Source organism: Poecilia reticulata, linkage group LG2 (assembly GCF_000633615.1).
Source record: "Poecilia reticulata strain Guanapo linkage group LG2, Guppy_female_1.0+MT, whole genome shotgun sequence".
Classification (NCBI taxonomy): domain Eukaryota; kingdom Metazoa; phylum Chordata; class Actinopteri; order Cyprinodontiformes; family Poeciliidae; genus Poecilia; species Poecilia reticulata.
In genome coordinates, this window is record NC_024332.1 from 23,273,853 (window position 1) to 23,285,100 (window position 11,248).

The window sequence follows — 11,248 nt, forward strand, 5'->3', positions numbered from 1 at the left end:
CAAGCAAATATAATGGTTAAGTAAGATATTCTGAAGTATACTGAGTACGGGGCAGACCGGTACATAACCCGGATGCAGTAGACCATGTGCAGTCCTGTCTTCACAGCTCCCCACGACTGTCCTCTCATCCAGTCCTACCGCTCCGTGTGGTGTCCTCGCTGCATTTACAAGCTTTTACCTCGCAGGTAAGCGCTTAAACTTAATGTGTGTTAACACAGGCGGCTCGAGTGTGCATATTTTAAGAGCAGACTTCAATTAGGCTCGTGTGGATGACGCTGTTTTAACCCGAACAGCTCATATTTCGCTAATTCCTCCTCCTCTTTAGAACAAGGACGTGCACGTTAAAATGGCACTACGGATTTTTACCGAGCTTCCCAACTGTCCGCGCGAGCGCCGTTCAGTTTCAGTGTGATAATAGTTGTCTCGTGCCTGACGAAATGAGACGGTAAGTGTGCTTTGGTGTCACTTTGATGTCATCTCGGATACAGCATGTTTATAACGCTCTTCCACAAGAGCGTGAGTGTGCAGGCACTGGCAGTGCACGTGCTGCCTTCACAATTCTTACAATTTGACCTTGTGACGTACGACCTCAGGATCCCACGTGGGATCTTTAGCTGGCTGGATTTTTAAGTTTCAGTAAAAAGGCGTACCGTGAAACAAAATCAGGCGTTTGAATGCACGAGGCTGGATCTTTGAAATAATAGTAACATTTATGCAACAGTTCCAGAAGAAAAAGTAAATGAAGTTTAATTTTCTAGCAACGTGAAGGAAGAAGATGATACTAAAAGGTACAGGAAAATGTTTTTGATTTTATAATTTCCTTGGGTTATTTACGTAGGATTGTTTGCTCAATGATGTCTTTTTATTACTCGTTCATCCTTTTATTTCATTTCACTACAGATAAAACTTAATTATTCAGAGTTTGGAAAAGGAAGAATACATAAAATCCTAAACTACTCCTGCCACTATGGAACGACTATGTAGTATCGACATGCAGGATATGACGGTGTACTTAGACTTTGTATATTTTTTCTGTGGCATTCTTTAAACAAGATGCCAAGGAAAGTTAAAATTTGTTCTGGATTTCTGTCACCTACTGCACACAGCAGGTCAGCTGGCTGAACAGTTTCTTATGCTTTTCCCTCACTTACAATAAAAATCAAATTCAAATGTTGGAAATTATTTCCTGTTGCAAAATCCATGAGCTGTATTGGTGTGGGAAGTGACGGTGTATCAAAATGGCAAAATTAAATAAGTGACATTTCTTTTATTGTAATAACCAACATGTTACAATTTAGCAGCAATATGTATTGTTTTTTCTAGTTTTAAGTATAAGCACTTGGACCATGTAGTACATTGCATGTTTTTTTGGGGTTGATAACGGTTACCACACTGTAAAAAGTCTCATACTGGCCCTTTTCTGACAAGAGTGGAAACTATACAATAAGAGATGTTTAGAGTAACACAACTCTATTTGTGTCTGCCAGTTGTCTTTAGCAGATGGCTAAAACAACAATTAGTTATCTTGTGGTCAGGTTAGAAGGTCAGTCTCATCCTCTAGCCTTCTGCTGCCAAAGGTGTCCTTGGTTGAAATGTTGTTGTTGTTCTCTCACTAAAAAGATAACTGAACTCTCAAACCTGTTTGACTCTTGGAATTTATTCTGGAAAGTCTTGAAAGTTGCCCAAATCCTACTTGGAAGAAGTCATTTTGTAATTTTGCTTGGTTACCTGGTAGTGGCCTTGTAAAGCCAATTTTGAATGGTCTAGACTTAATAAACTTACTGCTGATAAGCTGGGTGGATTACTGCCTCATGGTTGGTGTCACGGGGGCAGGAAGCTGAAATAATCAGGTTCTGTGACTCTTTAAATGCTGGACGCTTCAGCTGCAACTGAAGTTTTAACAACTCATTTAAAAGATGAAATGCAGTGAATCATGTGGGTAGCCAGATGTCTAAATAATTAGTTTGATAGAGACTTTATCAAACCTGAAATGTGTTCATGTTTTTTATATATTTCATTAAATGGTTGCAATGTCTAAAGTGTGAGGCTGTGATAAATTCCATACTTTTCATTCATTATCAATGTGCATCTTGTGTAACTAGGTTGCTGAATCATCAGCTTGAAGAGTCAAGTTGATGATTGAACCTTCAACACCTACGAGGCCTGGTTAGCTCGGTCCAGACAAGCAGAGTGATTCTGTCTTTGTGCTGACAAATTAAAAGCTTGATGGTGGATATTTTAGTTCACACGTTTGTGCTTTTGTAACCTGATTATGTATTTCCCAGTTTGATGTCCTTCCACTTATTGTCACTAGGGGGTGGTGTTCATCCCCACAAGGCCCAGGCTCATCGTTTACCATAACATAATGTGATTGAAATAAGACTTCAACCACATTAGCAAAAGTATTGTTCAAGTCATTCAGTTAAGATATAATAATTGACCGTTGTATAATTATTWTTTTTCCCTCAGAAATGTTTCGTCTACCTACCGTCATGAAGCAGGTGAGGCCTGTGTGCCGTGCGCTGGCTCCTCACCTCACACGAGCATACGCCAAGGATGTGAAGTTTGGGGCGGACGCGCGCGCCCTGATGCTGCAGGGGGTGGACCTGCTGGCTGACGCCGTGGCCGTCACCATGGGGCCAAAGGTAGCACACTTCTCTAACTTCCCCTGCTGAATGACTCGCCTCATGACCGACGCTGTTGGAGAGCTCAAGTGTCGTCTTTGTGATCTTCAGGGCCGCACCGTCATCATCGAGCAGAGTTGGGGCAGTCCAAAGGTCACCAAGGATGGCGTGACGGTGGCCAAAAGCATCGACCTGAAGGACAAGTACAAGAACATCGGGGCCAAGCTGGTGCAAGATGTGGCCAACAACACCAACGAGGAGGCCGGCGACGGCACCACCACGGCCACGGTGCTGGCGCGGGCCATCGCCAAGGAGGGCTTCGACAACATCAGCAAGGGCGCCAACCCCGTGGAGATCCGGCGTGGGGTCATGATGGCCGTGGAGACGGTCATCAATGAGCTGAAGAAGCTCTCGAAGCCTGTTACGACCCCAGAGGAGATCGCACAGGTACGGAAAAATGCCAGGTTTGCTTAGTGCTGCCCCCAAGTGTCAGGACAATGAAATTTACATGCTTGATGTCGTTTCAGGTCGCTACCATCTCAGCCAATGGAGACGTGGAAATTGGTAACATCATTTCCAATGCCATGAAGAGAGTTGGCCGCAAGGGAGTCATCACAGTAAAGGTCGGTGTCTGTTGTTCCTGTTTCACTTCAAAATAAGAGTCTCAAAGGTGAAATGGCGCATGAAGATGGAAACACTCGCCTTCATGTCAGTCATGAACTTAGACCGCAACAGGTTTCTGCTTCATGAGAGTAATGAGAAATTTCATGACATTCTAATGTCTTGGATTTGGAAACATTATTTCCAGTGGAAACCAGATATTTTCACACACAGCTAATAAAAAGATCAGTGTTTTTTTGCCACCATCTGAAGTTAAATCAGACCAAACTTTTCTCGTCTACAGAATTACAAAAAAATATTTGTTTGTCCAAATGCCAGAAAACATTTGTATCTTTATTTGTATATTATATTGAAGCATTTAATTTGAGCAGGAACATTATTTACCTCAACACAATTTGGATTGTTTCAGCATAATGAATATTTATTACTCCTAATGGTTCAGTTAGTCATCATCTTATATATTGTACATTAAACAAAGTTATTAAAATTGGGGGATTAAAAAAAAAATTAAGTTAATGTTTTTGTTTGCAACAGGATGGGAAGACTTTGCAGGACGAGCTGGAGATCATTGAGGGAATGAAGTTTGACCGTGGTTACATCTCTCCTTACTTCATCAACACCGCTAAAGGTAACGTCACTCGTCTGACCAACCCCCATCTAAGCTGAGGATTCGGTCACATTTCGATCGATCGCCATCCATCTTGTTTTGCTTCCAGGCCAGAAGTGTGAGTTCCAGGATGCCTACCTGCTGCTCAGTGAGAAGAAGATCTCCAGCGTCCAGAGCATCGTACCGGCTCTGGAAATCGCCAACCAGCACCGCAAACCTCTGGTGATCGTAGCCGAGGATGTGGACGGAGAAGCCCTGAGCACCCTGGTTCTCAACAGGTACGTCTCGTCGAGTTTGTCCCCTCGACACGGAAACAAAACCAGTTTTTGGATAGCGCCTAAATAAACGTTGATTGATCTTGCAGGCTGAAGGTCGGTCTTCAGGTGGTCGCTGTCAAAGCTCCAGGTTTCGGAGACAACAGGAAGAACCAGCTGAAGGACATGGCCATCGCCACCGGCGGCACGGTTCGTTTCATTTCGGCTCTTGCTTTCCCTTTGGAAATTTGCCTTCCAGTCGGAATTAATGATGTTGAATAAAAAACAAAAAATTTTGTTTTTACTATTTTCGCCACTGTTCTAGAAGAGCATCAATAAATAGGTAATTTGAAAAACAAAAAAGCTTAAATCACACTACTTTCCATATCGGCCATCCTGAAGATTCCCGTTTCAAATGGGAATGTTTTAACAGAATTTGTTTGTGGCCATATGAATGTTGTCATGCAGTCAGCCATACAGTAAAATAAAAAAGTAGTAATAGTTTGTTATTTTTATTATTATCACAATAATATTCTATGTCCACATCAACCACCTCTACTTCCAAATGATGATATCTGAGGTTAAGCATCAGCCGATACCGATTAGACACAGAAAAATCAGCTGAATTGACTTGAAACTTTTTTTAAACGGACATAAATGTACTGAATTACAATTACCAACAGCTTCACAAGTTTGGTCAAACATGTAAAAACAACGCAACTTGAATTTGTTCAGCCGGTGCAGTTAGGAGTAGAACAGCCGATGTAAAATAAAGAAACTGAAACTGATAAAACAGGCTGACTGTCTTGGCCAAATATGTAAAATAAACTGCAGCAAACCTCCTTTCAAATGACTCAGAAAGAGCAATTAAGAATTCCAAATAGGTAAATAATTAAGCATGGCATCACTCAAAGCACAGAGTTAGACTGACTAGATATGCCCTTATCGAGTGGGCACACTGTCACCCACAGATCTAGAATTTTTTTCCCATATCAGGACTGATCTAGATATTAACTCTGCATCAGAGCGTCTCTAGTCGATCCCTGACTGGATGTGTGTCTGCAGGTGTTTGGTGATGAAGCTGTGGGTCTGGCTCTGGAGGACATCCAGGCTCACGACTTCGGCAGAGTGGGGGAGGTGCAGATCACCAAAGACGACACCCTGCTGCTGAAGGGCGGAGGCAGCCCCGCCGACATCGAGAAGCGTGCGGTAGAGATCGCCGAGCAGCTGGAGAACACCACCAGCGACTACGAGAAGGAGAAGCTCAATGAGAGGCTGGCCAAGCTGTCTGACGGGGTGGCCGTTCTCAAGGTAAACGCTCGCGCGTTGTCAGTTTGTTAAGGGATTTGGGAAACAAACATCTGACTTCTCCACTGATTGCCAGGTGGGGGGAACCAGCGACATCGAAGTGAACGAGAAGAAGGACCGCGTGACTGATGCTCTGAACGCCACCCGAGCCGCCGTGGAGGAGGGCATCGTTCTCGGCGGAGGCTGCGCTCTGCTGCGATGCATCCCAGCACTGGACACCCTGAAAACCGCCAACAGCGACCAGAAGATCGGTGAGTAGAGCGCACCCCGTCAGCTCCATCTCCTCTAGTCGACACRCGAGCTCCGCCTGATGCTCTCTGTCGTTCTGTCTCAGGCGTGGACATCATCAGGCGGGCGCTCCGTATTCCTGCCATGACCATCGCTAAGAACGCTGGTGTGGAGGGCTCCCTGGTGGTGGAGAAGATCCTGCAGGGGGCGTCAGACATGGGCTACGACGCCATGCAGGGAGAGTACGTCAACATGGTGGAGAAGGGCATCATCGACCCCACAAAGGTACAGGACAGACTGAAGATAAAGCTCAGCGCACCCGCTTAGTGTTTGAGTCATTAAAGGGACGGTATCATGTAAAATCGACTTTTTTGATTTTCCCATCCCGTTATAATGTTATTCCCTCATCAAAATCATACCTGGAGTGTTGCTGGGATTCTTTCATGCATGTTGGAGAAATCCTTTAATCTCCATGGCAACCATTCAGCTGTGCAAAACGGTCGGCTGGACCTAGGCCCGCCTTCTAGAGGCAGCTCCTCCTACGAGCTGCAGTTTCCAAGATCCTGCCTCACGGAGGATATATGACAATTTGTGGCAGGGCCTGTTTTTCTCATRGATAATAAATTTAAAATAATTKTTTGTCTCATGATCAATGTAAAGAAGCTCATTTTTATCTGTTTTTGTAAGTTTATTAGGTTACAAAAAAATACCAGACTTAGAAAAATGAAGTAAACACATTTCCTTGAAGATGTATTTTACTGGMAGTTTGTGTTTTTGCTGTGGGAATTCTACCCCGATTAAAGCTTGGAAGTAGTTGTATATCTTTTTTATATTTCAAATCACTGTTCAGTTTTGAAGAGCCGGTGGTTTGGGCTGCTAGTCCAACCCAAAGCAGTGCAGAACTGTGAAGTCCAAGGGAAATGGTGCATAGAAACATTTTAGCTAAAATCTGAAGAATGTGGCCTACATATCATCGTTTTCCTAAAATAAAATTCAGAGTAATTTTTTGCCATATTTTTTATTTTTTTTGCAACAAAAAAAGTTGCCCCCTTTTCATTGCCTAAAGATAATTTAGTCAAAATGATCACTTTTGGCAAAAAATTACTAGACTATTATTTTAGGAAGGTGACAATATGGCATTGTATTCAGCCCATTTAGATTTGACACCCTTAGTAAAAAAAAAATAAATAAATAAAAAAAAATTTAAATCCTGGCTTCAGAAAAGTGCTAAAAATCCAGCTGCAGTTTCAAACTYTGCCACAGGGGGCAGAGTTGTCCAGCAGACAACAAATAAACTGCAACCTGTCCTTCTCTTCCTCCTGCAGGTGGTACGGACRGCGCTGATGGACGCTGCCGGAGTCGCGTCTCTACTTTCCACCGCCGAGGCCGTCGTCACGGAGATCCCCAAGGAGGAGAAGGAGATGCCAGCAGGCATGGGCGGCATGGGGGGAATGGGAGGAATGGGAGGCGGCATGGGGTTCTGAGCCGGGCCTGCCGACCCTGTACAGACTGAATCATCAGATTTGAGCTSGATTGACCACGATTCCTCCGGAGCTTCACTTGGTTTGACGGCTCAGTGGACTGAGAGCTGCCGGAGCCCTCCTTCGTATTCCACACTGGCACCTGAACGCATCATGTAACCTGCTCTGAGGGAAGCGCTAACACAGGGTTCACCACTAGGGACGGCTTGGTTTGTTTCAGCCTCACGTGCCTGCAGAGAAACGCAGAGTTCTGAATCTGTGTGAATTGTTGTATGTGGAGAAAATGATTAAAAAAAATGTCTCCAGAATGTTCTGATTCTTTATTTGATGAAAACACCCCCCCCCCCCGCCCCCCCCTGTCCTTCTCTCCTCTTCCCGGTTGCACTTGAGTAGCTGTAGTCCTGCAGGCTGAAACAAACAGAACCATTCCTTTGTGGACCAGAGAGAGCAGGCCTTCAGTGTCCATGTCTGGATTTTTATTTTGTAGGGTTTTTTTCTGTTAATTCTTCATGTGTTTTTGTAATATACATGTCTGTCATCATTGATCCGAATTAAAGCAGTTTTCTTACAGACTACGAGCGTCTCGTTACGTCTTCACTCTGAGCGCCTAACAAGCCTGCTGAGTCTGAATGTTTACTGACCCTCGTTAGTGTAAACATGACCCTGACATGTTCTGTGACGGTGTGAATGTGAAACTGTATCTAGTCCTGTAGCAACACGTGCATGAAGCAGCCAGTAGGTGGCGCCTGTGTTCCAGAACGTGGTCATCAGGTCATTTCTGTTGAGTAGACATGATTGTTTTTGTTGCATTTAATAAATCAGTGTCCATATTAAGTTTGATTTTGGTGCTTCCTTTATAGGTTAATTTAAATCATTCAGACTCCAACTTATTTCAGTAAAGAAATGTTAACAAATGTAAAAGAGGTAAGTTTTGCGTCATACCATTCAAATATTTTTAATACAGAAATTTCAACGCAAACTGCACACTTTTATGCCATGTTGTCTCTGTCTCTAGCATTTTTATAACCAATTGTGCTATAAARTTTCACTTATGTGGTTAAAATACATAAAACCATCCCTTTAACTGAGTAGGAATTTAGAAAACTCAAGTCAGATAAAACTGAAACTTTAAATACTGCAGCAGACAGTACTGTCTCTACCTTAAGGCTCAGATCACTGGTGTCAACTGCTAAAGATGTTCATGTTTTTGTCTCCAGAAAATACTATTGCGATATTGCATTTACTTGTCTCAGTAAGAAGGAACCATCTTTGTCTTCTGGTAGTCCAGAACCTGCTAAAAAAGAGTTGATATCATTTCAGTTTTAAAATACATCTGGTTGGTTTCAGAATAAAACCTTCAGGCGATGACTTCGGGGGGGTTTTCTATCAGYTTGCTTTTCTGTGAACACACTTTATCTGAAAGTGGCTTCAGGCTCTCTGTAACAAAAACACCTGACTGTTCAAACAGGTCAAAGGTCAGGAAACATGTACATTAAACTTTGTCACTCTTCAAGAAACCACAGGAAGTCGTTTTTCTATTTTTTTTTTTTTTTAGAAAAAAATACTTTATACATCATGCAGTTGGTACATCGTCTGAAGACTTTGAAAACACAGACATYGTTTTCACACAAAGACCTTTCCAGAAAAAGAAAAAAAAAAAACACAGACACACACACCAGGCTCCATCCTCTCCTAAAAAGCAGAGTTCAGCTTTCTCGGATGTTCAAACTCATATTTACAAACTGACACTTGAAGCTGCCTGAGTTAACATTTACAACCAGCCACAATAAAACTGAATAAAACAATGAAGGCAATCATAAAAAAATAAAAATAAAAAATTGACAGAGGAGATGACGTGTAAAAAAAAAATTAAAAAAAAGCTACCCTTCAGGATTGAAATGTTTGCTTTGTGTAAATGTTAACCATCAGCTACAAATAAAAAAGACGAACATTTATCGGTAAAACCAAACAATAAATACGAGATAATGACGACGATGTTCCTTTACAACTGGAGATAAATACGCAGCCAGCAGGCCTGGAGGCACAGAGYGGGCGGGACAGTTGAGACTGTCATGGAAACGACTTCCTGCTGGGACGACCACAAAATCAAACTTCCAAATCTAATRAACATTAATCGTCCTGTTCCTTTATGCTTCCCTTTAGTCATTAAAGCTGGAATATGTAACTTATAAAATATTAATAGAAGTTACATAAAACTGTCMCCATGTTGTCTCGTACTAATATTAAATATTTAAAAGCTTTCTTTTAAAAAAATACGTYACATACTGCAGCTTTAATTTGAGAGCAGCTTGAGTCTCTCATATCAGCTGATCAGGCTTCCCTTCCTCAGTTTCATCCCTTTTGAATCAACTTCACACAAACTGTCCGGTTAACACTGATGTGAATCATTCTGAAAACATACACCAGGCGTTTCCTGATTGAATAATATTAATAGCATACATGGTTTGTCATCTGTTCAGTTCCAGTTCCAGACATCAACGGGCGTGGAGGAGCAGAGGTTAATGACAGCGTGTCTCTGTTTTACCGAGCAGAGCCGGACTGAAGGCGCTGCAGCCTTGAACATCTGACTGGTTCGTGGAAGCTGAACAAACAGCAGCCAACGTGAGGTGAGCTGGAAACATCCGGACCGGTCTGAACCGGCTGCCGTCCCGCCCCCCATCTGAGAACGGTCCGTTCTCTACATGATCCACTGAGATTAATGATCAAATACTGAAAATGCACTGATGAGCTCCTAATGAGTTGAATATGCGTAAAAATAAAACCTGATTTTGGGAGTTGAGCTCCTGAAATATCTGCYATTATCAGTACCAAGACATATTAGGGCCATTGTAGATAGAAGAGGAATAAGAAGAAAAAAGGAGAAATAAATTTACTAATGAACCCTGGAATCTTTTAGATTAGCCTCGGAYATTTTCTGAGTTCCAAAAGTTAMAAATTTTCGACTTTTCAAASTCTGAAATTTYCAAGTTCTTTTCTAGAAAATTTGTGARATTAATCTAAAAAATTCCTGCGTTTTTTGGCAGAAATKATCTCATTTTCTTTTACTATACCTACAATGCTCTTAATATGCCATCATACATTGATGACAGCAAAAAAAAGTCAAAAATGTTTTCAGATAAATAATGGAAAGAATAAATTATAATCTGAGAATTATGTCCAAAATGTCAGACCTAGTCTTGTGTAACTACGTAATTTCACCTTTATTTTAGATTTTTTCCCCCTGATTGACGTTGCAGTTTGTTTACTCGAGTTTATTTGTGATACAAACCAAAAATGAGTAAAATAAAAATGACAAAAAAAAAAAAACAAAACCTGATTTTGATGGATATTTGTAAGTGGAATYTGTCAAAAACAGAGGAAGCAAAGGAAACAGGGAATGGTTGTGAGTCGGAAAAGCCTGATCCGTGGCTMTCTAACATCCACAGCAGAAATACAAACTGGGATCATGCTTGTTCCAGGAAGTTTGGGGTAAATGTCATCCTTCCTCGTCTGCTTGAGCCTTCAACATCCGATCTGCCATTTTTAATTTTTTTTTTCCTTGCAGCAGGCGTGGAAGAGAAACGTGCTGATTCCGAAACTACCGGAATCACTTCCGGCATCCTCCGTTGGAGAGGACGGCGAACGCAACGCTACGAGACAGGCGGGAACGTAACAGTGAAATAACCGTTTCCATAACGACCTGACGGTACAGTACATGGGTCGTGTTCTGACTGCGTGACCTTTTGGGATCACATTTTGTTTTTGTGCCCTTTAAAGTTGAAGCGGCCACAGAGGAGCGTCCAGATTCCTGACGCACCTGAATGCCTCACCTGGACCCTGCTAATGCACGGTCGCCTCTATAAATCATTGACCTTTTTACATCAGGGGTGTCCAAACTTTTGCCCTCGGGGCGCCAAAACTGGCAAWTTTAAACATTCGATTAAAAATGGAAAAACTGCTCTGTCATTTTTATTTTTGGTTTTTACTAGCTAACACTTTTTTTATTATTATTTGTACATCATTAAAAGATCCAAAACATTAAAAGTGCTTTGGACTGTTGCTTTATTCAAAGTAAAACACATAACTTCCAAATTTTTCCATTCAATCAATCTATGACTTTTTTTT

At 42.0% G+C, this 11,248-nt stretch overlaps 1 protein-coding gene across 2 annotated transcripts; it reads left to right on the forward strand.

The window, feature by feature from the left end:
• The first annotated feature begins 76 nt into the window (after positions 1-76).
• On the forward strand, positions 77-7,698 carry hspd1 (heat shock 60 protein 1). 2 transcript variants are annotated; one of them, XM_008437734.2, is made up of 11 exons: positions 77-185; positions 2,470-2,645; positions 2,736-3,071; positions 3,152-3,247; positions 3,780-3,873; positions 3,962-4,130; positions 4,217-4,316; positions 5,172-5,417; positions 5,491-5,665; positions 5,749-5,927; positions 6,968-7,126. In XM_008437734.2, the coding sequence occupies exons 2-11, from the start codon at positions 2,472-2,474 to the stop codon at positions 7,124-7,126; spliced, it is 1,728 nt and encodes a 575-aa protein (XP_008435956.1). In that variant the 5' UTR covers positions 77-185; positions 2,470-2,471. The 2 variants fall into 2 exon arrangements, with proteins under 2 accessions (XP_008435956.1, XP_017158629.1); XM_017303140.1 differs by lacking the exon at positions 77-185 and having other exon boundaries at positions 2,472-2,645; positions 6,968-7,698.
• The last annotated feature ends 3,550 nt before the right edge of the window (positions 7,699-11,248 follow it).